This window comes from Oryza glaberrima, chromosome 9, assembly GCF_000147395.1.
Source record: "Oryza glaberrima chromosome 9, OglaRS2, whole genome shotgun sequence".
Taxonomy (NCBI): Eukaryota; Viridiplantae; Streptophyta; class Magnoliopsida; order Poales; family Poaceae; genus Oryza; species Oryza glaberrima.
Window position 1 is genome coordinate 21,593,128 of NC_068334.1, and position 27,595 is coordinate 21,620,722.

The 27,595-nt window shown below is 40.2% G+C and overlaps 4 protein-coding genes across 8 annotated transcripts; all 4 read left to right on the plus strand.

Moving 5' to 3' along the window:
- Positions 1 to 2,807: 2,807 nt before the first annotated feature.
- LOC127784599 (U-box domain-containing protein 33-like) lies at positions 2,808 to 7,721 on the plus strand. The gene is made up of 9 exons (XM_052311933.1): positions 2,808 to 3,079; positions 3,420 to 3,541; positions 3,689 to 3,810; positions 4,107 to 4,211; positions 4,322 to 4,511; positions 4,791 to 4,931; positions 5,174 to 5,641; positions 5,759 to 6,526; positions 7,103 to 7,721. The coding sequence occupies exons 1-9, from the start codon at positions 2,887 to 2,889 to the stop codon at positions 7,289 to 7,291; spliced, it is 2,298 nt and encodes a 765-aa protein (XP_052167893.1). The 5' UTR covers positions 2,808 to 2,886; the 3' UTR covers positions 7,292 to 7,721.
- Positions 7,722 to 8,850: 1,129 nt separating this feature from the next.
- LOC127784600 (U-box domain-containing protein 33-like) lies at positions 8,851 to 12,976 on the plus strand. 5 transcript variants are annotated; one of them, XM_052311938.1, is made up of 10 exons: positions 8,851 to 8,981; positions 9,072 to 9,278; positions 9,709 to 9,830; positions 10,261 to 10,355; positions 10,467 to 10,544; positions 10,646 to 10,763; positions 10,871 to 10,933; positions 11,248 to 11,397; positions 11,569 to 11,901; positions 12,005 to 12,976. In XM_052311938.1, exons 2-10 carry the CDS (start codon positions 9,137 to 9,139, stop codon positions 12,737 to 12,739), a joined length of 1,836 nt encoding a protein of 611 aa, XP_052167898.1. In that variant the 5' UTR covers positions 8,851 to 8,981; positions 9,072 to 9,136; the 3' UTR covers positions 12,740 to 12,976. The 5 variants fall into 5 exon arrangements, with proteins under 5 accessions (XP_052167898.1, XP_052167895.1, XP_052167894.1 ...); XM_052311935.1 differs by having other exon boundaries at positions 9,109 to 9,278; positions 11,236 to 11,397; XM_052311934.1 differs by having other exon boundaries at positions 8,852 to 8,981; positions 11,236 to 11,397.
- Positions 12,977 to 14,427: 1,451 nt separating this feature from the next.
- LOC127783508 (uncharacterized) lies at positions 14,428 to 22,479 on the plus strand. Its single transcript, XM_052310694.1, has 16 exons — positions 14,428 to 14,584; positions 14,731 to 14,900; positions 15,111 to 15,155; positions 15,506 to 15,559; positions 15,651 to 15,755; positions 15,841 to 16,047; positions 16,126 to 16,211; positions 16,332 to 17,284; positions 18,428 to 18,714; positions 18,769 to 18,848; positions 19,695 to 19,774; positions 20,078 to 20,231; positions 20,330 to 20,408; positions 21,115 to 21,199; positions 21,546 to 21,592; positions 22,124 to 22,479. The coding sequence occupies exons 2-16, from the start codon at positions 14,733 to 14,735 to the stop codon at positions 22,280 to 22,282; spliced, it is 2,589 nt and encodes an 862-aa protein (XP_052166654.1). The 5' UTR covers positions 14,428 to 14,584; positions 14,731 to 14,732; the 3' UTR covers positions 22,283 to 22,479.
- A 360-nt stretch (positions 22,480 to 22,839) lies between these two features.
- LOC127783507 (probable anion transporter 4, chloroplastic) lies at positions 22,840 to 27,164 on the plus strand. Its single transcript, XM_052310693.1, has 11 exons — positions 22,840 to 23,203; positions 23,512 to 24,050; positions 24,184 to 24,291; positions 24,389 to 24,544; positions 24,913 to 25,128; positions 25,336 to 25,545; positions 25,636 to 25,773; positions 25,877 to 25,978; positions 26,086 to 26,151; positions 26,300 to 26,384; positions 26,540 to 27,164. Exons 1-11 carry the CDS (start codon positions 23,146 to 23,148, stop codon positions 26,635 to 26,637), a joined length of 1,776 nt encoding a protein of 591 aa, XP_052166653.1. The 5' UTR covers positions 22,840 to 23,145; the 3' UTR covers positions 26,638 to 27,164.
- Positions 27,165 to 27,595: the final 431 nt, after the last annotated feature.

A 27,595-nucleotide genomic window follows, 5' to 3' on the forward strand; every position in this document is an offset into this window, starting at 1 on the left:
CTTATTTTTCCCCTCTCACTCCTAAAACTGCACTTACCTCCTGATATTATTTTTTAAAAAAATATCATTGTTTTACATACTCCCTCCGTAAAAAAAAAGATTGGATGAGACATTTTCTAGCACAACGAATCTGGACAGGCTATGTCCAGATTCGATATACTAGGAAATGCCTCATCTAGTATTATATTGGTTTTTTGTCGAACATATGGAGTAGGTTGGAAGCACTTATTGATATAAACTTCGAGATTTTGAAGTGTAAACAAGCGTTCATGATATAATCTTGAAATATTTTGGACCTTTCATAATAGTGTTATCTATGGCTTAAAAAATCAGCTTAAGATATTAATCATATTAAGATGTTACCCACTTTATGTACTCCCAACGAATTTGGTTCCACTTTCACAAACTTCAGTGAAATAATTGCTCAAAAATAAATTTATTTTAGACAAACAAGAAGGAACAGAAATAATTTTGTTTTGAGATAGATAGAGTATCAAGTAGTAAAGTGAACAATTTTAATAGTTTACGGGAACAAAATTAGCCAAAAAAAAGTTTAGGGATTTTAATTATTCGAGAGAGTAAAATGGATTTTTTTTAATAGAAATATGCTGCATAGCATCATTTAATATCGCTCCATCCTCACTTTATCAAAAAAAAAAGTAGAAGAAAGGAAAATACAGAGAAATTGAGGTAGCTAGCTAGAGATTCAAATCAACCATGAACGGAGCTATTGTTTCAATCGGAATCCAGCAAAGCAAAGGACTCATCAGTGACCGACATTCTGTTTAGTTTTTCCACGCGTTTTAGCTTTTTGCACAAGAGTAACTGACAAGTTAAGCCTTATCACTATAGTCCCTCCGTCGAAAAAAAAAATTCAATCTTAAAAGTACAATGGATCTGGACAGCTCTTTGTCTAAATTTATAGTAATAGAGGGATCTCCCTTCTAGGTTGACTTTTTTTACGGAGGGAGTAGATGACTAGGATGCTCTTATATATAGCTTAGATAATTTCAAGCAAAGATATTTCATTTGCTTTCATAAATTAAGTGAAGATATGCACATGCATGCTTCTATTACAGTATTTCTTCTATCACAAAATATATAAGCTAGTACTATAAATTAGATCGAGACGTCCAATATAAGGTTTCATATTTCAGAAAGAAGATAGTGGTTAGCGGGGGCTGTACTGTACTACCTCTGTCAAAAAAAAGCTAATCTAGATAATGATGGGACACTTTATAATACAACGAATCTAGATATATTTGTTGGTTAACTTTTCTGGGACGGAGGGAGTACACTTTACGACCTGGAGTTCATTCAGTCGGTCGTCGATGAAGGTGATACTGGTGTACTAGATGACGGTAAGCTTTTGTGAGTGAGCAAGTGCGATCGACATAGACACTAGTAGCAGTTAGTAGTGTTAAGGACAAGGAAATTTTCAACCTTTAATTTCAACCTTTTTAAAAAGCTTCGTTCCTTCCATACATTGATTGTTTACGGAGACTTGTGATATGTTGTAATTGACGAGGTAATTTACGTACGCAATTGTAGTAGTTGCACATTTAATAATAATCTTGGTTAGTTGTATTGTACTATGTTCTATATAAAGGAAGTTACTCCTACAGGATAATTGTGCAAGGTCAGGTGTGAAAAATGTAGTTATATGCTTCCTGCAGGATAATCTTAAATCACTAGGTGAAATTCAAACCGTGAAGCCTGATAGCTAGTAGCTAGATTAACAGTACGTTAGACAGTGCGATTTTATACAGATAGATGGTTGTATACGTATTTAACACGTACTCCCTCCGTTACAACAAAATTTTGGGAATAAGCGAGACACGTATTTTTTATTAAGAGAAATAAATGTATTTACAGAATGGGCATGAAAAATAAAAAGAAAGGACATGGTACAAGAGAAGGGAAGATCCGTTCCAACAAAATTTAAAACTAATTCATGACTGTAAACCTAAACATACCTACGTCTAGGTTTATAGTCAGAAATTAATTTTTATGGAACATACTCAGACAATGCACTCTTAATTGAGCCAATCACCAATTAACAGTTAAGCGTCAACGGCAATGCACCGAGCAGACGTGTGCCTGTAGTCAATTGTGCTAACATAGGTCCTGTTGACAAATTAGTAAATGCAGAAATGACATCGTCATAACTAATTCAATTTCAGAAGGTAAATGCATTTGCAACCGATAAGTCTGCCGCAACTGCAACACAAATCCTATGCCTTCTGTTTTCAACCTCAATTCAACTCTCTTATATGTATATTGTATTTTCACAAGCATTGAAGTCATTCAAAATATAGCGAAAAAAGGGACCTTGCAGAAACTACCATGTAAAAATACTCTTGAACTCCATTGGAAATGACACTTTATATGTCTAAACTGTCATTTTCTTTCATTATTAATGAAAATTTGTCGGCCAGCCTTTGGCCCACCCGGCAAAAAGAATTAGATGTTGGTAGTGTCCATAGTTTGGTTTGAAATAAGAATCTTGATATTTACTATTCAAATCACCAGAACATAACCAAAACATTTGTAGAATGCTACTCTCTCCGTTCTAGTAGAATATAAGTATTTATGAGTCTGTTCTTGGTTAAACTATGCTAAGTTTATCAAGTTTATAAATAAGAACATTAACATCTACTATCACATAAAAAAAGATAAAATTACTAAAATATATATTTCACAATGCATCTAATGATGTTTATTGTCCTCATAATTTGACTTATGACAATATCTAAATGCTTATATATTTTGAGATTAGCAGTGGAGTATTAAAGTGAGAGCAGGCAGGGAGGGAGGCAACAAGAAGAGAGTCCAACACAAAGAAGGATTCCAAAGCGGCGCCGGCGAGGCGAGGCCAACGAAGCCATGGCCACGGCGGTCTCCCCCTCTCCGTACCCCGGTGATTCGCCGGAGCCGTCCTTCTCCGGCGAGAAGGTGTACGTGGCGGTGGGGGAGGAGTCCAGCAGGGGCACGCTGCTGTGGGCGCTGCACAAGTTCCCCCAAGGCACCGCCTTCGTGCTGCTCCATGTCTACTCCCCTCCCAACTTCCTCCCCATCCGTACGCATCCCTCTTCCTCCTACCTACACTAGTACTAGAGTCTAGATTGATGATCCGATCTACCACGATTGTATTGGCACAGATCGTCTAGTTTCTTTGTTCAGTTCCCTCAATGACTCCAAATTTACAACCTTTTTCCCCACTCACTAAATCATTTCTCTCTCTTTTTTTAATGCACCATTTTACCCCCTACGTTTTTACAATCGAGGCCAACTCAATTCATTCAGATTGAGTTTGGCTTCCATTTTGTTTACATCTCTGGCTTCCTCTTAGAGTTTTCAGTCCATGTATGTGTATGGCTGCAAATGCTTATGCAACCTCCATCCATTGTCGTGTGCAGTCGGAGCCAAGATTCCCGCCGGCCAGCTGCGAGAGCAGGAGCTGATTGCACACAAGAAGATGAACCTGCAAAGAATCAGTGACAACTTGGATCAATACCAACTCATATGCGCGCAGCAGAAGGTCTGCCTGTTTCCCACTTTATTGAACTAAAATTCAGTTGTATTCACATGTAAAGGCCAACACGGATGTATCAATTCATTGGTTTTGTTTGTTGCAAAATGTCATCCGTAATCTCGATTGATACTTCACTGTGCTATTCATCTCTAGGTACAAGCTGAGAAATTGGTGGTTGAATCAGATGATGTTGCATACGGATTGGTGGACGTCATCTCTGAGCATAATGTTTCCATGCTTGTAATGGGGGCCGCAGATGATAAGCACTATACAAAGTACGCATGTGCCAAAGCTTGGAATACTTTTATGCATTTTTATCCGTAGTAGTAGTAACTATGATTAAACACTGTGATCACAGTGGATGCTAGTAAGGAACCATGCTTGGGAGAAGTGTTGGTTTTTGTCTACTTAGCTAAATAAATTCTTCAAGATAATCAAATGTTAACACTAATTGCTTGCACCTTGGTTTTCTGGGAAGCAAACTTAGTGTTTGTACTGCTTCAGTACGTTCTAAAATCTAAATAAGCCCTATTAATTCTCTAAAACCTAACTCCTTGTTTCAAGAGTTCAGGAAAATGAAGGTTCTGAAATCCAGGAAAGCACGAGTTGTAGAACAGCATGCAGATCATTTCTGCAAAATATGGTTCATTTGCAAAGGCACACTGGTATACTGTAGGTATGGTTGTAAGCTGATCATACACTTCACTTTGTTCCTACATTACGGACTTTCCAGCCTGCATCCATTTGCATTTACTATGTTCTCTTCCTTTGTATTCTCTACACTAGGAAGGCTGCTCCCTTTGGCCATGACGTGATGCAGGACTGTAGGCAAAGTGCTACTTCTGCACAATGTTCAGTGGAGAGATCGAGTAGCTTGTCAGAGATTTGGTGTGTTTCAAACACATGGCTACACAAACTAAACCTCGAACCACATATCGAGACAACTAGTTCAGACAGATACTCTGATAAGGAAAAGGTAAGCACAATTACGTCGATGTTGGATCTGATTAAGATCACTAATTGATCTGTCCACATTGCATCCTCACTTGAAATGGATCCATGATGGAGCATTTGCTTGATACATACATAAGTTAGAGGATCATTACATGGTATGCCATTTTGTCTAATAGCTCACCAGTTTGTACTTTTGATCATCTTATCTAGTTTTCCTTTGAATTTTGGGAGCTCTCTAATATCTTAATGGCAGTGCTCTCACAAATTTTGATGCATGAATAAGCTACCCAATCTTATGCAGGAAGATACTAAAGAGCGTGGTGAGTCTGACAATGAGCTCCAGCATATACCCATGCAGTTAGAGAGAGTAAGACAAGAAGCTTATGAGGAGAAATGTAGGCGTGAGAAAGCAGAGCAGGAGTTATTTGAGGCTCTCCAGAAAGTAAGAATAGATTAATTATATTTATCTCTCATATAATGTATGCTATACTTAATGGTTATTCTAATGATAATATGGCTGCATGCCAATGAGAGCAGAGAAATTCTTCGTACTGTCCATGTAAAAAACTTTCATGATTGTTATACTCTATATCGTGGAGTATAAATCTGGAAATGATGTTTTGGATAAGTGATACCTACAGATTTAAACAAAATCCTTGGTCTCACATTTAATATCACCAACAGGTGCAGGTATCAGAGAATTTGTACTTTGGAGAACTGAAGCAAAAGAATGAAATAGAGGTAAAATTGGCAACAACAATGGAGGAAGTTGACAGGCTTGCAAGAACAGCTGATGAACTTGCTGCAAAATTTCAAGAGCAATGTGAGAAGATATTGGTCCTAGAGAAGCGAAGCGCCCATTCTGACCGTATTATCAAGGATCTTATGTTGCAGCGTGACAAAGCAGTAAGAGAGGCAGAAGCAATACGTGTAAAAAATGGAGAGTCTACTGCAATTGCGGATAGAACAATTCCCATTACAGAGCTATCGATATCAGAGATTAAGGAGGCAACCAGCAACTTTGATCACTCATCGAAGGTTGGGGAAAGTGTTTATGGAAGTGTATATAAGGGACTTCTTCGGCAAACAAATGTGGCTGTAAAGAAGTTGAATCCTGAAAGCACAGAGTCACTGTCACAATTCAGTCATGAGGTAAAAGTTTTTGTTCTAGTTATATACTTACCTTCTATAAACTTGATTGACATTTTGTTGGTCCAAATAAACTGTTGTATTTCAGACAGTTAAGTTGTTCTTGCTGATAATTTACAGGTGGAAATCCTTAGCAGGGTGCGACATCCGAATCTTGTAACTCTTATAGGGGCATGCAAGGATGCCCGAGCTCTTGTCTATGAATACATGCCCAATGGAAGCTTAGATGACCGCTTGGCTTGCAAGGACAATTCAAAGCCTCTTAGTTGGCAGTTGCGTACCCGCATCGCTTCCAATATTTGTTCTGCACTGATTTTTCTCCATTCCAATAAACCCCACAGCATTGTTCACAGTGACTTGAAAGCATCTAACATTCTTCTTGATGGAAATAATGTGGCTAAGCTTAGTGGTTTTGGTGTGTGCCGAATGTTAACTGATGAATTCAAGGCCACAACCACTCTATACCGCCATACCCACCCAAAAGGAACTTTTGTGTACATTGATCCTGAATACGCTATTTCTGGTGATCTGACACCCCTATCTGATGTATATTCTTTTGGTATCATACTCCTGCGACTCTTGACTGGAAGATCAGGATTTGGTCTTTTGAAAGATGTGCAACGGGCAGTAGCAAAGGGTTGCTTGCAAGCAATATTGGATTCATCAGCTGGAGACTGGCCTCTTATGCATGCTGAGCAGTTGTCTCGGGTAGGCCTAAGATGCTGTGAAATCAGAAGAAAAAACCGTCCTGACCTGCAAACAGAGGTTTGGACAGTACTTGAACCAATGTTGAGGTCTGCTTCCTCTATGCTATGTTCATTATCATTTAAATCAGTATCTGAAGACTTTGGTAATGTGCCATCCTACTTCATCTGTCCAATACAACAGGTTAGTCATATATACTTTACTTAGTGATTATTACTCCCCCTTCTCTCAAAAGTATTTCCTCACCATGATTTCCTTCAGACTCTCATGTTTGGTAATTGGTCCGTCTATGTAATGATATCCATTTCTATTTTTTTTTAATATACTAGTCTCTAAAGGATAACTAGATGAAATATTTTTTGTATACAATAAGAAAAATCAAAGGGTGACATTTGATTGGATTTAAATTCCTCTTGCGCTTCTGCTTCCATTTATGATTCCTGATGTTATTTGATTAACTCCAAATTACTCCTGAGCTTCTGTTTCCATTTAGTATGATTCTTAGTAATTTTAGAGAAAGTCAGTCAATTGTTTGCCTGGACAGCAATTGAGATATCAGTTCTGCAAACATCTCTGTGAACTTCAAGTTATGGGAGCTCTCAGTTCTTGTTACTAATGAAATGACCATTGTAAACTACTGTTTGTATGTGTGTTTCTCAACCCTGATGCAATGACACACCAAATTTTTTGTGTGTTACCTAAGGAAAGATAATCAGTTTTCTTCTCCCTTGGTTCACCTGTGCATTTTATGCATTGCAGGATGTCATGAGGGACCCTTTAATTGCTGCAGATGGTTTCACCTACGAAGCAGAGGCTATAAGAGAGTGGTTTGATAGTGGTCACTATACATCACCCATGACAAACCTCGATCTACCACACCGTGATCTTTTGCCGAACCATGCCCTCCGTTCTGCAATTCAAGAATGGCTTCAGTCAAATGCAGATTAATATGTTTGGATTCTCATCATGGAAAGTAACAATGAAAATTATGTCATATATCTTCTGAAGATACATCTCAGACCAGGGTTAATAAGCAGAAACCACAGGAAACCAAACGTCTTGTGTCTTTTTTTGTTCTGAAGGAATGACTAATTAAAGGTATACACACGGTTGTTCTTTTCTTTTCTTTTTTTTAGCAAAACCTGTATGTAAAAAATATAATAAATTCGGAGCTATCTCTGCTCCATCAGTAGCATGGTAGACATTGTACAGGTAGTCACTTGTCACTTTGTCAGTGTAGTAGAGAGTTGTGATATCTGAGCAATAGCCAAAAAAATGCTCAGCTAGAGTGTATGGAAGTGGAAATACATGTATGAATAGAACTATCAGATCAGAATTTCACCATTTATAATGTTATCATGCTTACGTGTTGTAACCATTCTGATTATATACTGTTTCCTGTGCCACGACGTCTAACCTGAAAGTTTGAATTGTGCAAAAGCTAGCTGGTTAGGTATGCTGATGACACAAAGTCATCGAGTAGGACAAAACCTTCTTTTTGAAATATGCGTCCAGTGCTTAAATTTGTCAAAGTTCCTTGCATATGCAATTCGCCGAAAAATTATAAAAAGGTGCAATGTCGGACCAAATTGCTGCTTAAAGAGTTACAGTAAGAATAATGTGTGATGAATCAACTGGGATCTTCTGAAGTCAGAAATCTGGAAGAAACTGCGCGTCCTTGATGTGGAGATTACAATGCAAACCTCAATCTTAACGCATGCACTTGATTTGTTCAGTGGTAGAAAGAAAGAATGATTCTGGTATATGCTGTTCATATCGCTTTAATGACATGTCTTCATTTGCATTACTATATTGACAGCCTGGGGAGCAAGAATTCTGTGAAAGCAACGTCCAGGGAAAGAGAAGGATGAGGGCCAAATGTCGAATAACCATTCAGGTATTCAGCAAATGCACACCAGAATTCAAAGCTTGCATCCAATCCAATGACGACTAATCAATTCTTCTGCAACTTGAAAATAACGTGCTTAGCTGCATTATATTGCCGACCGGCCGGGGAGATATATACAAGACTTCACTGCTAATCTTCCAAAGTCAGTCGTCGATCAAGGACAAACATGTACGACAGCGTCTTGGACAGAAATTTCTTGGAAAACTCGGAACCCTCAGCTGGAACAATACCATTCGTTCTTGTTTCTATCTGATGAACAAACAGACAAGCCATTAATTACAAAAGATTTGTAAAAATGATGATTTTAGCTTAAAAATTCAAATTGAATAGAAACATTGATGAGATTACAGTCTCTCCTATGCAACTTGTAAAATCATTTGCAGTTGATGATCTAAATGAACCTGCCGGTTTGCAAACCAAGTATGCAGCAGGAGTTAGTGGCTACTGAATACTGAGAGGGCAAAACAATACTGCCAAGTTGGAAGTGGTATAATTTCCTGATTGGATTGCATTTTGGGACCCACAGCCTGATACTGCTGCTGGATACCATCAAGCTGTTGAAACCTCAGACCATGGTAAACAAGCTTTAAAACCCCCGGCTGTCTCTCCCCACCTTTGGCCCTTCTTTCAACTGATACTTTCTAGTTTTAAGAATACCATGAAGTTGATGGTATTGATACAGATACCACCATGAAGTGAAGTTGATGAAAAGTGGTGCACCACAATAAGGTACTTTAGCTTCCCTTTCTTCTGGATCAAGTTCAGATATACTCTTACCTTCTTCCTTTCAAGCCTTGCTTGCTTCTGCTGCTGAACCAGATATATTGACAAGATCAGAACCACAATTTGATTTTAGTTCCTGATGTAGAAGAGGGCAAGAAAAGATGGATGAGGAAGAGATTCATATTGCGGTTGGGAAGAACTTCAGAAAGGAGAAGGCTAACATCTTATGGGCTGCTGCAAGGTTCCCAAGGGCCACTATAGTTCTTGTTCATGTTCACTGGCCTTCCAAGTGGATGCCCTTCAGTAAGATCTTCATACTTCTTCAGACAAATTTATTTCCATAAGCCAATGCAATTTATCTTTCAACTGTGTTAAAAAGAAAGCGCTACACCATTCAATCCTAAAAAAGGGGGGAAATTTGTTGACAGTACGATAGGTGATCTTGTACCCGATAAAAGATGATTTGTTGATTTAATATTCATGACCATCTTAGTTTATGTGCATCCTAGTCTTCCTATCAGTAGAGTAAAAGGAAGATGCCTAATTCCTATTACTTGTGATTTCCCATGTGTAAAACGCTGGCTTTCATACACTCTTGTTATTCTGCGAAATGGAAGTATAATAAATTGCCATAAAATAGTTTTTCTTGATGAACGTAAAAACTAACAGCATAGCGTGTCCTGATTGTCATGTGCTGTATGAACAATACTTTGCTCCTTTCCAACAACTGCAGTGGGTGGCAAAGTTCTATATAAGTTTGCAGATGAAAAGGAGAAGGAGATGCATCGAGCCAAAGAAACGGATGCGATGGTCAAGATGTTGTCACAATACAAAAACCTTTGTGGATCAAGAAAGGTGATACTAATTATCCTTCGGTTCTTAGTTTGAATCATGTGAGTCCGATTAAGCAGTGCTTATTTAAGCATCCCACTCATCTGACAAGTATAAATCAGATATTAATTCTATGAGATTTTCAGGGTTTCTTATTTGTAAGCATATAGCAAATTCATAAACTACTATGGAGTACATAAGAATGTTTTCTGCAGTCCTTCCTAAAAAAAGCGTGGAAATGAGTTCTAGTTGTAAATAGTAGAATTTTGCCTTAGGTCTACTATTTGAACCCCAAATATGCAATGAATGAGCTTCCTACCATATGGTGAATAATTGACTTCAACGATATTGACAGTTGAACCAATAAAATATAAGTGTGGTGGGATAGTTACTATTTGGCCAAAAAAAAGAAAAGAAAAAGAAATCATGTTATCTAAGCAGGCTGTCCGTACAGGTTAGGGCACATTACCTTTCACACGATGATGTTCTTGCTGGTGTTGTGAATCTGATAAAGAAGCTCAAAATTAAGAGAATTATCATTGGTTCAAGGTAAGATCCCAAATTCTACATTTTGAATTTCCATTCCTTCTTTCAAAAGAGATCCATTTCTCTATTGGCATATATTACTCCATGCGCATGCTAAACCAGGGTATTATGCAGGAGCATGTCAAAGGAAGCGATGCTGCGCAAATGCTGTCAGGTTTGGGTGGTTATCAATGGAAAACACATGTGTACTAGGTATAGTTTGAGATATTCTCCAAAATCTATAATCAACACCTGCAGCAATATTGGATCAAATCTAGCAACAAGTTCATGGATGAGATCATTCTAAAATGCAGCAATGATCATCTGGAACATACCGGGAGCATTGGATATGGAGGGAGCGCTGAATCTTTGGCATCTGTACATGAGCTGAGCGATGATTCAAATGGCTACACAACACCACCAAGTGATTTTGTAAGCGGCTTCCTAGCAAAGCACTAAACAAATGCATGCAGTCTATGATCTTGGTTCAGATTTCGAATACTAATTTCTGATGTATTCTCGAATATGTTTCACTTTAGGCAGATGAAATCATGTATGATGATGGGGTTATTCAAATGGATGGTGCTGATGAATTGGCAACGGTATGGCTATTTTCCTTAATTTTACTTTCAAGACAATTATTACAACATTTTTTTAGATAATGGATAGATGAAACCCATAAGATAATTATTAGAGCATGAGCGCTAGTGGTGAAAACTTATGCATGTTTTTTCAAGTTTGCCCACACAACAGGAAAGATTGATAATTTAGGTTCACACTGCGTGTAATAAGGTTGGTTTTCACAGTAACTATATTTGGTAAAAATGTTGTGGTGTTACAACTTGTGATTTGTGAAAGCTGCAGTGTTCATAAATAAAGAGAAGAGCTGATTTGCTTTCTGTAGTGTGATGTGCAGGAAACCGAAACAGAGGATGAGGAAAGCATAGAAACAGGGGAACTAAATTCTTATGAGGAGGAGGGGGAGCACTCTTCCGGAGAGACTGCTCATAGAACTGATGAGATACAGAGTTTTAGAAGTACAACTGAAAGAGCTGAAGAACTGATGGTAAAAGTTGCATATATGCTTCATTTCTCTAGCTTATATTCCAGTTATGAAATCAGAAACAGCAGGGCCTATCTAAGCATGGACATAAAAACACAGAATCATTTGAATTTATTTATTGATTTCTTGGAGAAGTTTGTATATGTGATGAATGCTTCACATTGTTGTTGGCAGGAAGAAATAGACAAACTCCAAAGGAAACTGAAAGAGCTGCAAGAAGAGGATGATAGGAGCATCTTGTCACCTAGGCAAAAGGCTGCTGCTGCTTCACTGAAGAAGGAGAAGAGGCTATCAACAGGAAGATACCCAGAGCTGCAACTTCCACAACATATCTCACGGTTCTCCATGTCGATGATCAGTAAAGCAACGGGCAACTTCTGCTCAGGAAACCTGATAGGTGAAGGAGGCTATGGGCCAGTGTACAAGGGAAAACTGGGTGGCGTGGCAGTGGCCATCAAGCTGCTGAGACCCCATGGCAGGCAAGGATTCCCAGAGTACAAGCAGGAGGTAAATACATATATACTCCTCCTCCTATGTCATTAACATTAAGTAGTTAGTTTACTGAAGAAGGAAGCAGTTGTATTATATAGAATGCATGGGATGATTGCAGGTTGTGGTGCTGAGTAGAATGGAGCATCCGCACATAGTGAGGCTCATGGGCGTGTGCCCGGAGTCATGCGGGCTGGTGTACGAGCACCTGCCCAATGGCACCCTCTTGGACACCCTCTCCAACTCCAAGAGTCTGTCATGGAAGGATCGCGTGAGGATCCTCGGCGAGCAGCGTTCCGCGCTGGCCTACCTCCATTCCTGCCGCCCCCACGCCATCATCCACGCCGACCTCAAGCTCACCAACATCCTCCTCGACGCCGCCAACTCCAGCCGCCTCGGCGACTTCGGCACGGCGCGCGCGGTGCACGTCAAGCCGCTGCAGGACCAGGCGGACACCATCTGCCGCCGCACCAACCCCATGGGCACCACCGGCTACATGGACCCCGTCTTCTTCGTCACCGGCGAGCTCACCGCCGAGTCCGACGTCTACGCCTTCGGCGTCGTCGTCCTCCAGGTGCTCACCGGACTGCTCGACCTCAACATCGCCGACCAGGTGCGCGAGGCCCTCAAGATGGACGCCGTCCACTCCGTGCTGGACGCCTCCGCCGGGAGCTGGCCGGAGGTGCAGGCCGAGAAGCTGCTCCGCCTGGCGCTGCGCTGCTGCAGCCTGGAGAGGAAGCGGCGACCGGCGATCACGTGCGACGCTGAGTGGAGGTCGCTTGACATTATGCTCCGCATGGCAAATTCACCATCTAAATCTCGGAAATGGACTTCTATTTCTATTCATGCAACCTAGCCGTCGATAGTAATTACTACTCCTACAGTATAGGCGTATTTTTTTTTCTTTTTCTTTTTCTTTTTTCTTTTAAGAAAAACTAGGAGTAGCTAGCTACTTTTCAGTATGCATGTTGCCTGTGCATGTACATAAGGATAGGGGGTCTACGGTAGTCAACAGTCAAAGTGTCAAATAACCTGTTTTGTACTACTGTCAATGTAATTATTTTAGCATTATAATGGTTGCTCCAATTTTTCATCTTCAAGATTGCCATATGTATCAATGTATGCATCAATATGCTCCTATTTACCTGTCACTGTTGACCAGTGCTTTTATTTTCCAACTTTGATTTATTTTATTTTAAAAAAAATATCATTATGCTTTGAAGGATGGAAATTGTACTACCATACTTAGCATGCAACAAAATATCATAACTTAAATATTTATAAGGTTTTAGAACACATATTTTGATTTAAAACTATTACATATTACTCTTTTAATAAATATTTTTTTAATAGCTAGTAGTAACATTGACGGAGCCATCGTTTCGCTTATTCACAGAATAAGAGGAACGACATATTTGCAAATGAAAAGTAATTTGTGAATAAAACTTTTATATATGTGTTCTTAACGATCTAAAAGCAAAGGCTGAAAAATAATATTTGATGAAAAAAACCTCAAAATCAGCTCCAAATTTAAGGTTAAAAATTCAAATTTTAACTGATAAACATAAGCATAAACGAAAAGATGAGGCCCTAAGTGAAAACATTTAAAAATGTCAATATAATTTTAACGCACTCGTACAACTAATTAGCTTTGACCGAAACTTGAAAGTTTAAATTTAGGCCATGTTTGATTTAGCTTAGGATTATAATGATTTAAATTATTTGGAGTAATCTAAAACAAACCAGATAGATTATTATAAAATATAAGCTATATTGGTATAATATGATAATCTCCTCTAAAGGTGTTTTTTTTATAGATTATTGGGTGGCAAAAGACCCATTACCCCTAAAAACTTTACGTAAATTACTCACCACTGCGAGAACCAAACAGATCGAGATACCTCTTTCCCTGTCCGAGCGCACATTCCCTTCCTTCCCTAGTCCAGCGCGCATTCCCTTCCTTTCCCGGTTATGGAGATGGCTCTTTCCCTAGCCGAGTGTGCATTCCCTTTCTTCTCCGATCATGCACACATTCGTGTCCTCCCTCCCTAGCTGCGCGCAAATCCAGCTCCTTCGGGATAGTATTATTGATGCTTTATTTGCTAAGAGATAATATTTCGTGTTCAGCCTATTATACAAATAAAAATATTCACGAATGTTTTATTTATTAATATATTTTTTAGCTACTTCATATTATATACTTGTTATATACAATTACACAAGATATCCAAAATAGATGAGAGTATTATAGACATTAGCCTCCATGCATCCAATAATCTATAGAAATAAAAACAGCTCACATCTTATTATAATCTACTCCCTCCGTCCCAAAAAAAGGCAAACCCTGGCTATGTATCGAAGGGAGTAGCTTATAGTAATCTAGCTCAAAAAACTAAATTATAATAATTTTAAACTGAAACAAACCTAGCTTTTTAAAAAAACAAAGATATATACAATATTTTTAAAAGAAAATGTGGTTCCTACTGAGAAATTATTATAATTTCAATTCAATTGAGAGAAGGGAGAATTGACCAAGAAGCCCTTGCGGTTCATTTGGGGTTGGTTGGTTCTAGGGTACTGTTCTGTACCCATCCCATCTGCAAACCGAATTTCCGATCGATCCTCCCTTCCCTTCCCTTCCCTTCCCTTCCTCCTGCGCCGCCGCCGCCGCCTCTCATCTTCGGTTCCAATCCAATCCAAGGTATATTCATTCATTCCTCTCCCGAAATCCCCCCTCCTCCCTCCCTCCCTCAACAACACATCCGGATTTGGATTGGTTTCTTCTCGATTTCTTCCTTTGACAGATTGCGTGTATATTGCTAACAGTGGCAATTTCTTCGGGTTCAGCAATGCCCAACGTTAGGTCCTCCCCTGTCGCAGATCTTCCTGGATGGCCATTGTTTTCGCCTCCTAAGCTTCAGTTGCAAAAGTGTACCAAGTGTCCCAGGGAATTTTGCTCCTCAATCAACTACAGGCGCCATACCCGTGTTCACCGCCGAACTCTCCAAATTGAAAAGGTTCCTCTTTTATCTCTTCCCTTTTTTGTTTTGGCTAAGATTACATTTATCGGGGGATTCGGATAGAAAAGGTGTTCATACACAATGATTATATGTACATGGACTTGTCAGTACAACTAAATAGTATATTAAACTTCGTTTCTAGTATTTAAGCTATTCCCTGTTACCATTCAGTCATTCATTGCAATGACATTTGTCGATGTTCTGTAGGATTTCCTGAAGAACAGAGACAATATTGCTGCATTCTGGGACAAAGTAAGTTATTCTTGAATGAAATGCCCATCATAACATCACCATCTTCCTCTATTAAGTTCAATCGCAATATTATTTATTAAATTGAGTAATGTTTTCACTGATTGAAGCTTTGTTGACTATTAAATGCTTCCGTACTTTTCACGTGAAGAATACTCTACCGCCAGCATGCATTTTTCACTGTCTAGTTTCTGTTTTTGTTATCTTGACACCATGAAGTGCATGTGCATCTATACTAGTCCATATGCATGCATGTTGAGTAACAACTCCTTATATAGATGACATAATAATTAATTATGCGCTGGACTTTAACTGTTTCTCATAGCATTGAATTTATTTGTCACGCTCTTCAGCTTACGTTGGATCAGGCCAAAACAATTTTGTCCTTGGCAGATGTGGATATAGAGGTAACTCCAGAAAATATGTGCAATAATGTCTCTGGATCAGTGTGTTGATCATAAACAGTGATCTAAAGTTGGAATGTGAATACATTTTCAGGGTGTCACTGGTCCTTCCATTTTAGCAGCACTGTCCACATGGATGTGTAAGCCGGGGTATGCTTCATTACCGCTGCCATATGCCAGAGCTGGCAATCAACTTCTGGTAAGGTTTTTGACCTAAATTATCCTGCTCTACCATATAAACCTATTATTAGTCTCATATCTAAGCTTCATTTTACCTGCTATAGGACCTAATTGAAACAACAGCTTCAAGGTTACCTGTATCATCGAATGAACTATTTAGCATGCTTGACGAAGCAAGTGAGAATACGTTTCTCTCTACTAACCCAACCGCCTGTATACAAAAGTTTATATTTAACGGGGAGGCTGACAAAGTTGCACCTGAGTTGAAAAATGCTGTTGCATGCACTAGTTACATGCTTGAACAAAAACTGGTAATATTTCACTACAATTTGCAAAATATGATATGCATTTACATTCAGTTTTTATAGTGGCTGTACATAAAACATCAGGTCGAAGCATGGTCTGCTGATAAGGCTGCTGAAGCATTAAGATGCCAGAAGTTGCTCGTGGAGGAAGAGGAAGCTGCTCAGAAAAGGTTAGTGCTTAATACCATGGATGATTGCAATTTCTAAAAGCTGGAAAGCACTATTTACCAGCTTATTGTTTGTATCAATGCAAAATCATTTAATTCAACATCATCATCTGTATCTTGAAGGCAAGCTGAACTGATAGAAAGGAAACGGATGAAGAAACTGAGGCAGAAAGAACAGAGATTGAAAGATTTGAAGGATGAGGATGTCACAGACCGTTTTCCTGGATCTGTGGATGGGACAACAGATTCTTCTGGAATACTAAGTCTGAAGGAAGCCACTTCGGATCCTGGCCTTTATGAGCAAGAAGATGCACAGTTGCCAACGCCAGTGGCTTCGGAAGATAATAGTAGTTTTGCTGACCTACCTGTAGAACATGACATTCAGGATCCAGGCCATGAAGTGAATCCAAGTGTTACTTTGAATCAACAAGTCTTTTCAAGACATCGTGTAGGAAGAACAGAAAACTTTGCCCAAAATAGCTTTGCCTCTGGTGGTTCTGCAATTGGTTCAAAGCATCCAGCTTCAGTAAGGCATTCACATTACAGGGGTGCAAATGCCGGTGCAGTGTCAAATAGAAACAAAACATGGACATGGAAAGTGCGAACTGAGATTGAAGAGCACAGCCCAAAAGATGAGTTGAATATAGATGATGGGCAAGAGATTGTTCTGAACAAGAAGTCTCGTGTATTAATAGGATCCATAAGTGTTGCCATTGAAGACGGCAACGAATGCTTGGAGGATAACCAATATTCCAAGGAATACCCGACTCCTGCTTCTCAATTGAATATTGGCAACCATCCTGTAACGAAGGTGATGCAGCCATTTAACCATGGAGAAGAGGGAAACGGATACAATGCTCATAATGATGTTGAAGTTAGTATTACTCCAACAGCACAGGATCATTCTTCATCCGGCGTTATGACCGATGGAAACAATTGTTCAAGCTGCTGCAATGCAGGGTTGGCAGAGGGTGGAGGCTTACGAGGCGCCATCTTTTCCAGTAAAGAAGCAGCTGCCTTCCTTTCTCAAAGTAATTATCTTTCTGGTTCTTGCACTCTTTCAATTGCTGGTGGTTGTTGCGCATTTTTATATTTGTTAATTGCTAGTGGCTGTTCCACTTCTTTTTCCAATTGGTGCTGATGGTCACCCTTTCTTTTTTTTTCATTACTACTGTTTATCCACTCGCATACCGTATAAAAGGTTGATCAAACTTATAAGTACATCTCCTTGTTTAGCTGGAATCATGGTCATGTACTGTTTTTGTAGGATGGAAGGAAGCAATAAACGCAGATCATGTGAAGCTTGTCCTGTGCCCTGAAGGCTGAAGCAAGTAACGTGGGATCCTGTTGAGCCGGTGAAGTAGCAAGGGTTGAGTCTGCATCATCAACCAATCGGAGTTACTAGAACTAGTGAAGTTGGCAGAGGGGGGGTTCCTGGCGTGTGGGCACTACTCCGTAGGAAATGAAGTGATGGCTTTTTGTTAGACGAGCAGGGAATTAAGCTGCATTTTAATTTGGTTTGGAGTAGATGACAGCCGGGGTTCATGAACATTGAATTTATTTGTTTATATATACAGTTATAGTTATATGATATGACAGCCGGTGCGTGCGTTAACATTGGATTCGTTGCAAACATGGACAAGATTAGTGAATGTTGTGCTGGTTTTGGTTTTGGTTTTGGGTTGCATGTATGTAATTGTAATATACTCCATCATATCATATCAGGAGTAAATGGGGTATTTACTGCTCCCTCCGTTTCTTATGTTTTTATTGTAAGGCGTATTTTGTTTCGTTTGATCGACGATGACTGAAGAATAGCAATTCAAGAGCAATGTTTTTTTTTTTTCATTTTTGGTTCTGGTTCGTCAATTGATGATGGATGGATGCTCTCCTTGTGGAGAATTTAGAGAATTTACCATCAAATTCTTCGTATGCCACTTTTTTAGCATCAAATTCTCATATCTTGACTTTTTTTACCATCAAATTTGTTCGTATGCCACTTTTTTAGCATCAAATTCGCATATCTTGACTTTTTTACCCTAAAATTTGTGTCTGGACTATTTTCTCATCCAATCCGTATGTCCTCTGTAATAAAATCTCGCGTGCCATAACTATTTTCTCATCCAATCCGCACGTCCTCTATAATAAAATCAATAGTCTGGCTGCTGATGGTGATGATGCTGACTTGTGACGAGTAGTCCACTGACTAGGGTAGACAGTACTAGGACGAGGCAACAGCGACTGCGTTGTCCCACCCACACATCTTGCGGTTGCGCGGCGGAGAGAGAGATTGATGATGTCTTCTTGGTTGTTCCGGCGGAGTGGGCCCTCGGGCTTCTCGTGGGCCTCCACCGCCGACCAAGTCACCGCCGGGCTCTCCGCCGCCGGCCTCACCGCCATCGTCACCGGCGCCTCCAGCGGCATCGGCGCCGAGACGGCTCGCGTCCTCGCCATCCGCGGGGCACACGTCGTCATGGCCGTCCGCAACCTCGCCGCCGCGCAGCCCGTGCGCGACGCCATCCTCGCCGACGCCCCTGCCGCCTCCCTCGACCTCATGGAGCTCGACCTCGCCTCCATGGACTCCGTCCGCGCCTTCGCCTCCGACTTCGCCGCCAAGGGCCTCCCCCTCAATATCCTCATGTACTAGTACTCCTCTTTCAATGCCAAGTACAAATTCCCTCATTTTTCAGTTAGGATCAGCAGTATCCTACCTACCTGCACTGCATTCACTACTCACTGCTGCTTTCACTAAATTCAGCTACTAGTACTATACTACCTCAGTTGCACCTTGTTTTTTTGGACAATGCAACATCATACTCTACACATTCAATCCTGCATCTCTACCCCACGCTAAGACATACTCCAATTCCAGGAGTGGGTGGAAGCCATTTTCATGGAATTATGATTCAGCTCTCAGAGGGACTACAACTTCCTTTTTGCTTTGTCAAGTAGGAGTAGTACTAGTTGCATGCTGGATACATATGACTAGCCTACTGCTATATTACTTCTACTACGGCCGCATGGACCTATTTTTACTGTAAACAACACTTTCTTCTATCATGTTAGCTACGATTTCCATGTCTTTATTGTAAACAATCTTACTAGCTGAAGGTCACAACAAGCTCTTCCTATGCTTTTCTTTACTCTTTTCTAGCGCAAAAATCAGGGAGGGCATGTTAAATGTATGGTTTCTTGTTTTAACCATGAAATGGTATAACTCCAGGAACAATGGCATGACTTGTGCATGTGTTTGTGTTTTATTACATTTGGTGCTCAAAATTTTTCTGCCTGGATATCTTCATTTATATCTTGCTGCCGTTAATTATACTACTATGATAGTACAGCTCCTTCCTATGAATACCCTAAAAATCACATTTAGTACTACCGACAAGTGTCTGTGTTTCATGCTTGTTTGGTTGGTAGTTATTAGAATGCTTCTTTTATAGCTCATCACACTTCCTGATTGGTTGGTGGTTTTGTTTGCAGCAACAATGCAGGGGTGATGGCAACTCCTTTCTCTCTCTCAAAGGATGGTATCGAGTTGCAATTTGCCACTAACCATGTTGGTATGAACTTCATGCACCGGTTACACTGATTTAAAAGCTTCTCATTAACTACTACGTAGTGTTGCAAATGTTTTTCCAGCCATATTCTTTAAGAAGTAAGGAAGACTTTGCATCCTTCTAATTAGTCAAATTTATTTCAACAGTCCATAGCAATTTTCTACTTCACCTGTTCCTCAATGTTCTAATTCATTATGATAGTTACGGATACCAATGAGTTAAAATGTGTCCCTTTTTCTCTCAAACATGCTGGAGAGAGCTGTGTATCATTGCGTTAAAATGTGTATCTCCTGTCATAATTTTCAGGTCATTTTCTTTTGACTCATCTTCTCTTGGAGACAATGAAAAAGACCTCTCGTGAATCAAATGTGGAAGGAAGAATCGTTAATGTTTCATCAGAGGGGCACAGGTTTGCATATCGGGAAGGCATCCGCTTTGCCAAGATAAATGACGAGTCGGAGTATGCAACTTTTATGCACTTTGTTTTTCTTTTCCTTGTTAACTTCCTTCAAAGGAATTGTACTGTACTAATATATGGTTCAATCTTGTGTTGTACAGGTACAACTCCATTGGAGCATATGGGCAGTCAAAGCTTGCAAACATTTTGCATGCGAATGAACTTGCTAGGAGATTTAAGGTGCGCATTGTTCTTCTCTTAGATCATGTCGCCAGTTATAGATATATTTTTTTTGGTGCAACGCTGTATTTGGAGTTATTTCAATTGAGATATGTTTATTAGCGTGTAATCCAACAGGAGCGTTGTTCCACAAGCACCAGCAATGAATTCTATCTCTACTAATTTGCTGCTAAACTCTAAAAATTGCACCAGCTAGCTGTCTGTTGCACTGTTTAGTAAGAAATCTACACCCATGATAGATAAACACATCGTGTCAGGTATTGGCCAACTGAAAGTTGTCTTTATTTCAGGTGTTGTCCATTTTGAATTGAGTAAATTTCATAAAACTACAACTATTTCGTTAAAACTATCACATCGCTGCAATTTTAGTTAGGCATTTGACAAAGCTACAAACTATAGCAAATGATTTCAACCATAAACTGTAACTTTAACCCACTATATGTCTGACATGTGGGCCCGACCTGTAGCTGTATGATTTTTTAATGTTCACCTGACAGGTGGGCCCATACTCGTCAGGCAAATAAAGGTGCAGTTTTACGCCAAAGCCATCAACTGTTGACTGTTGTTGCAGTTTCCTGAAATGTCTAACTAAAGTTGCAGTAAACCGATATTTTGATAAAATAGTTGTACTTTTCTGAAATAAATTTTAAATTTGTACATGTCCCATAGTTTTGTTTTGTATTGACTATCATCATTGGTTTAACAGGATGAGGGTGTCAACATAACTGCAAATTCTCTTCATCCTGGATCTATCATCACGAACCTTCTTCGTCACCACAGTATCCTAGATGGTAAAATATACTTGAATTGAACTCTAGGAGATATTTAGTATTCCTGCTTTTGTAAGCCAAAGGGATCTTTCACTCATGGACTCAAAATAATTGAACTGAAACATGTAACAAAACAAAATCTCTTGAAAATTCATGCCACCTATGGACTTACCACACCATAAAGAAAATAGCAGCAAGGACCAAGGATAGCAACCAAAAGGAAGAAAATAACCACATACTGTGAAACGAAATACTAGTGCTTTTACTTGACTGCAGTGGTGGGTTAAAACTAGATTTTTCATGGTTAAAAGAGCTTGTTTTCTGTTGTAATAACTGATCTCATGAATATTATATTTGTTATATGCAGTTCTCCATCGGACACTTGGTAAATTGGTGCTTAAAAATGCTCAGCAGGTATGGTTGTGCACCTTTTTTAATATTCTGGGCCTTCTCTCCATTCTACGCTTTATATGTGGTTATGCCAATGGTTAGCAAATCTTTCATAGAAATCAGTTGTATGCAACTGGTTGTTTTAATGGATACACTATTTGTTGGAGATGCTAGTTTTGGCCCTTACAGAAAAGCTATTACACAAAAACTCTTTACATGACAATGGGTGGAACAATGAATCAGCTATTACAGACATCTAGCCGTGCTAAAGAAAAAGCAAAATGCAAGATAACTGAGCATTTCAAAATGTTCTCTAGCTGGTATGGTAGTAGTACACCAGTTTTTGTTTGGATTTTGTGAGATATAGGAAATGGCAGATTAATCCTGAGGTTAAGAGTAGAGAGCATTGCATGATGGCCAGATTGTGCTTATCATTATCTGCAATTTAGTTGACGATCTAGATAGGGCGGGCTAGAGGGGGGAGCTGGGTGGTGCATCAAATTCATGGTGAATGTAATATGTTGGTGATGGTGAGTTTGTGGTGTAAATGAACAGGGGGCGGCCACCACTTGTTATGTTGCATTGCACCCACAGGTGAAGGGTGTGTCCGGGAAGTACTTCAGTGACAGCAATGTGAACGAGGCGAGTGAGAAAGGCAATGACATGGAGCTGGCCAAGAGGCTGTGGGAGTACAGCATCGAGCTCATCACCTGACCTGACCTGACCTGATTCATGAACTGAATGAGAGATACTATGTAATGTTGAAGTTTGAGAGAGTGCCTGTAAAATAAATTGTGGTAACTTAACTATGGCAGCTACCATCTGGTGTGCGTGCGTACGTACATCAAACCAACATGATACTAGTAGTGAGTGTATCATACAGTAATAAGCATATGCGAATCTTCCTCCTCCTCCTCCGTAGTACCCATTGCCTTGCTTGTTTTTGTTCCGGTTCCCGCTGCTGAATCTGAGTGGAGATGCAAATGCAAGATACTCCTACTTTGGGTTGGGACCAATTAACCAGGGGCCACATGGCAGTGGAGACGATCGGACGGCTATGGAGTGGCGGGGTGGGTGCGTACGTGGAGAAAAGCACGCCTTCCGTCCAAGAGCAGATGGGGATGTGGACATCACAACAGGAGACGTGTCTAGTGTGTTACTTTTCATTCAGTTAAGGTCATTTTCGCGCTCTGCTTTTGTTTTAGTTCAGTCGGAAAGAATCCCAACAGAAGCAGCCATCTCTATATCCTGCAATAAAAGGGAGAAAAAAAAGAAATCGAGAGGGATCGGATCTTTGTTGTCCAGGCCCAACACAAATAACAGGAGAGAGAGGAGGAGAAGAAGGGAGAGGCTACGAGAGGAGAGGAGACGAGACGAGGCTACTCTACTTTTGCTTGCTTATCCACACCACACGTCCTCCTCTCGTCTCATCGTCTTCCCCCCCAATCTCCTCCTCCAGGCTCCAGGGGCCAAGCAAGATCCTTCCTATGCAACACGAGAGGGGAGCAGCTCCCCCAGAGCTGAGTGAGTGAGTGAGAGAGAGAGAGATCCTCTTGTGCTCTGACCAGGCGGAGGCCATGGCTATGGGGGCCGTGCTCTCCAGCAGAACCTTCGCCTCTCCACTCTCCTCCTCAGGTCCGTAATACTATTACTAACTCACCCTTCCTCTTCTTTTCTACACTAGTAGTACTATTCACTGCTAGCTATTACGGGACTCCATTCATTTCTCTCTCATTCCCTATAACTATGTATAACATGACATGCTTACTGCCTTCAATTGCTTGTAACATTACTGACCAATTTATTCATCAACTGCCTATATATACCCAACATCATAACTAACTAGCTAGTCAGTGTAATCAGGTTGACTATAATCAAGGGCAGGGCCGGCCATGGCCATTTATACGAAATGTCAACCTGATTCTTCCCTTTGGGTTTTACAGGAAAGCAGCATCCACCACAAAACAACAAGTGCACCTGTTCCTCACCTCCCACCCGAGATAAATTTAGTCGACTCACTACTAGGACCACCATTTTCCAAGTCTCTAACTATTCCAGGAGCACTTCAATGGAAAGATTTCAACTTTCTGCCCGATTCCACCAGCCTGTGGTTGACTCTTCTACAAACTACCTCACCAGGTGGTTTTACAATGCAAACCTCAAGAGGCGGCGGATTGAATGCTTTCTCACTTCGGATCCAATAAACACTGGTTGGCTAAAACCAAGAAGGTGGGACAACTTCACTAGTTTGGACACTGCTTGTGTCCAGCCAGACTACAAAATTCCGGTGAGAACACGCGCCGACTGTAAAGCCGAGCAGTATGAGATAACGGGATCACCGTTGAGCCCTTCTGATGTTCCCGCCGAGGCAGTTCTCATTGGAGATACAAATGAGATTTCTCCCTGGTGGCAGCAGTTCCCTAAGCGATGGACAGTCGTTCTCTTGTGCTTCTTTTCCTTCCTTCTGTGCAACATGGATCGTGTGAGTTGCCCTTTCCTTTCTCGAAATATACCTCATAACAACAGTTGAATTACCTCTTTTTTCTTTTCTTTTCTTTTTATGTAAGGTCATTAATTATAACTCTCCTCCTGTTTTCTTTACTGCCTTCTGCCAGGTTAATATGAGTATCGCGATCCTTCCAATGTCATCAGAATTCGGCTGGAGTCCAGCAACTGTAGGCCTAATCCAGTCCTCCTTCTTTTGGGGTTACCTTCTTACGCAGGTGCATTACTGTTGTAAGCCAGGGATTTTTATGCGTCAGTTTCTCTCACATTTGAATCTGTCCTTTGTGAGGACTAATATTTCATACTAAACTGCAGATCCTTGGAGGTATATGGGCCGACAGGTTTGGTGGTAAGGTGGTGCTAGGATTTGGGGTTGTCTGGTGGTCAATTGCGACAGTTCTTACACCCCTTGCTGCAAAGATTGGACTTCCTTTCCTACTTGTCATGCGGGCTTTCATGGGGATAGGAGAGGTAGATATCTGTGCCTCTCTCTACTATAATTCAAACTGCCACTACCATCAAGTGGAATGTTTGTATAAACACACTTCTCGTAATAGTCCGGACAATGGTTCCTCTAGATTAGGTTTAATGAAATGCAAGCAAATGTGAGGGTGGAAATTCTGTCTAACTTGGAGCAATTGTCTGTCACAAAAACACCTGTCATACTCCTCCAAATTAAGCAAAGTTAAGCTTTTGAAGTAACTGGTCATCAAGTATCTCGGTGAAAAATGCCAGCACCACTCAGTTTGCTTTCATTGAGTATAAAAAAAACAAAGTTTTTACACTGATGCTTTTCCTTTCCTTTATGTGATTAATTTTGTTATATTATGGTTTAACAGGGTGTTGCCATGCCAGCCATGAACAACATACTCTCCAAATGGGTTCCAGTTTCAGAGAGAAGCAGATCTCTTGCATTAGTGTACAGTGGAATGTACCTTGGTTCAGTGACTGGCCTAGCCTTTTCACCTCTCTTGATCAGCAGATTCGGTTGGCCATCTGTTTTTTACGCATTTGGGTCCCTTGGAAGCGTCTGGTTTGCACTTTGGCAAAGAAAAGTAAGATAAATCAATTCATGTACTAGCTTCCAACCTAAAAATTTGCTTTTGAAGTCATTTCATTTATTATGTTAACCACATAAGTAACTCTGGAAATGACCGTACTATTTGGTTCTTAGATGCTCATTCTTGTTAATTCTTACATGACTAATTGCCGTTACCCCTGAAAAAAGGGCTAACTGGTAGTGCATGTCTACCCTTAATTAGGCACACAGCTCCCCAAGTGAAGATCCTGAACTAAGCAAAGCCGAAAAGAGGTACATTCTAGGTGGAAGCACCTTGAAGGAGCCCGTCACCTCCATACCTTGGAAGCTAATTCTATCAAAGCCTCCAGTATGGGCTCTAATAGTATCACATTTTTGCCATAATTGGGGAACCTTCATTCTTCTAACATGGATGCCTACATACTACAACCAGGTTCTTACAATTTAATACCCACTGCCCATATCAGACAATGGTAGCATATCCTGTTCTTGGTGGTTGTACTCACCAGGTGCTCTTATCCAGGTTCTTAAGTTCAATCTTACTGAATCTGGGCTTTTGTGTGTCTTGCCATGGCTGACAATGGCTATATTTGCGAATATTGGTGGCTGGATTGCTGACACTCTTGTTGGGAGGGGGGTTTCCATAACGAATGTTCGTAAGGTAAATTCTTCAGTAATAGCTGTTTCCTGTATGAACTTCTGGGAATAGCTGTGCTGACTGCTGAGCTTTTGGTTTTGACATACTTTTGAAATGTATTTTGTAGATCATGCAATCGATTGGTTTCCTTGGACCAGCCCTCTTCTTGACACTGCTGAGCAAAGTCCAAACTCCAGCCATGGCTGTATTGTGTATGGCATGCAGTCAGGTTTGATATTCTTCTGAAAGGCTATTCATATGGATTTAGCTTCTGAACCATCTATTGACTATTGTCTTTTAATGCTTGTTGATCTTGATATCCAATTTCTTTGGCAGGGGAGTGATGCCTTTTCACAGTCTGGGCTATATTCGAATCACCAGGACATAGGCCCACGTTATGCAGTAATGTTCTCACATAGATTGTTACTGCTCCAAAATTCCCTAGTTCACAATAGAAATTGTAGTGTTACTGCTAGCTGTATTGATGTTAAGTTGCTTCTTTTTAACTTTGATCCATCAGCTAATGATACAATGTTACAAAAAAATGTAGGGTGTACTTCTTGGACTGTCAAACACTGCTGGCGTGCTTGCAGGAGTTTTTGGTACTGCTGCCACTGGCTACATTCTTCAGAAAGGTAGGGATGTTGAAAAACATGGTATCTCTAGAAATGTCAAACAGGACAGACCATATTTTAATAATGAATTTCATGTTCATTCTTGTGGAATATGTATCAATGTGTGTTTATGCTAACTTTCTCTTACGTCTTAACTTTCTTTTTTGGACTGCCAGGTTCTTGGGATAGTGTGTTTCAGGTGGCTGTGGTATTGTACATAGTAGGGACAGTGGTGTGGAATGTCTTCTCAACTGGAGAGAAAGTTCTTGAATGAGCTGTAGATGCTCTTATACGCACAAAAAGTATAGCTGATTTTGCTGATGTCTTATTGTGGTACGAGAAGAAAAGCTCTCGTTTAGACAGAGAGATATAGCTGATTGAAAACCTTCATTTTAGCAAGAGAAATATAGCTGCATTTGACGGTTGGGACACTGAAAACAATGAAGAGCAAACTGAAGAGTTGCAATGGATGTCTGTGAACTGAAACTTGGAGCCAGTGAATTACCTTACGCTGCCTGAAAGCATCTGCACCAAGAAGTGTCAGTCTTTGCAGTAAGCTTGTCGCTGAACAAGCTCCTGCCCAACTTGCTCAACATCTTCTTTTGTTTTGAAATATTGATCCACTAGTGAACCAGCTACCTTGCTTGCTCGAGGAAGGAGCTAGAGCTACTGCCAAACTCGTGTATTATGAGAGCATTTTGGGAGATTAAGCTTTTTTTTTTTGTTAATTTGTGATGCTGCTCCTGTTATTTTGCATATCCTGCGGGATCGTATCGCATGACTATCTATGCTTGTGCTGAATCATCCTATGCTTCTTGTTACTGTTGCTAGCAAAAACTACTGAATTATAGTTTTTTGGTTGGTTTCTGACGAGCTGATTGAGTAACAGTTTCAGTATGGAGCTACTACTACTTGTCTACATAAAAAATACAGATAAATGGTTTAAACTTCTGGTTGAAACAATATCTCCTACATCCAAAATGTATTACGTTAGTTAGGCTGTGTTAGTTAGGCTGTGTTTGAGGAGGAGATAGAGAAGATTGGGAAGATACGTAAAACGAGATGAGCCATTAGCGTATGATTAATTGAGTATTAACTATTTTAAATTTTAAAAATAGATTAATATGACTTTTTAAAGTAACTTTCATATAGAAATTTTTTACAAAAAAACGTACCGTTTAGTAGTTTGAAAAGCGTGCGTGCGGAAAACGAGGGACAATCTCCCCTATCTC

What these genes read in the sequence shown, in the direction of transcription:
- LOC127784599 (XM_052311933.1), top strand. Translation starts at nt 2,887, where the DNA reads ATGGCCACGGCGGTCTCCCCCTCTCCGTACCCCGGTGATTCGCCGGAG. An exon ending in TCCCAACTTCCTCCCCATCC is followed by an intron (nt 3,080 to 3,419) that starts GTACGCATCCCT and finishes TGTCGTGTGCAG; the next exon opens with TCGGAGCCAAGATTCCCGCC. An exon ending in TCATCTGTCCAATACAACAG is followed by an intron (nt 6,527 to 7,102) that starts GTTAGTCATATA and finishes TATGCATTGCAG; the next exon opens with GATGTCATGAGGGACCCTTT.
- LOC127784600 (XM_052311935.1), top strand. Translation starts at nt 9,137, where the DNA reads ATGGATGAGGAAGAGATTCATATTGCGGTTGGGAAGAACTTCAGAAAG. An exon ending in GGAAAACACATGTGTACTAG is followed by an intron (nt 10,545 to 10,645) that starts GTATAGTTTGAG and finishes TCTAAAATGCAG; the next exon opens with CAATGATCATCTGGAACATA. An exon ending in TCCCAGAGTACAAGCAGGAG is followed by an intron (nt 11,902 to 12,004) that starts GTAAATACATAT and finishes GGATGATTGCAG; the next exon opens with GTTGTGGTGCTGAGTAGAAT.
- LOC127783508 (XM_052310694.1), top strand. Translation starts at nt 14,733, where the DNA reads ATGCCCAACGTTAGGTCCTCCCCTGTCGCAGATCTTCCTGGATGGCCA. An exon ending in GAGGAAGCTGCTCAGAAAAG is followed by an intron (nt 16,212 to 16,331) that starts GTTAGTGCTTAA and finishes TGTATCTTGAAG; the next exon opens with GCAAGCTGAACTGATAGAAA. An exon ending in TCTTTCAATTGCTGGTGGTT is followed by an intron (nt 17,285 to 18,427) that starts GTTGCGCATTTT and finishes TAGGGTAGACAG; the next exon opens with TACTAGGACGAGGCAACAGC.
- LOC127783507 (XM_052310693.1), top strand. Translation starts at nt 23,146, where the DNA reads ATGGCTATGGGGGCCGTGCTCTCCAGCAGAACCTTCGCCTCTCCACTC. An exon ending in CTCTCCACTCTCCTCCTCAG is followed by an intron (nt 23,204 to 23,511) that starts GTCCGTAATACT and finishes TGGGTTTTACAG; the next exon opens with GAAAGCAGCATCCACCACAA. An exon ending in TGGCTACATTCTTCAGAAAG is followed by an intron (nt 26,385 to 26,539) that starts GTAGGGATGTTG and finishes TTGGACTGCCAG; the next exon opens with GTTCTTGGGATAGTGTGTTT.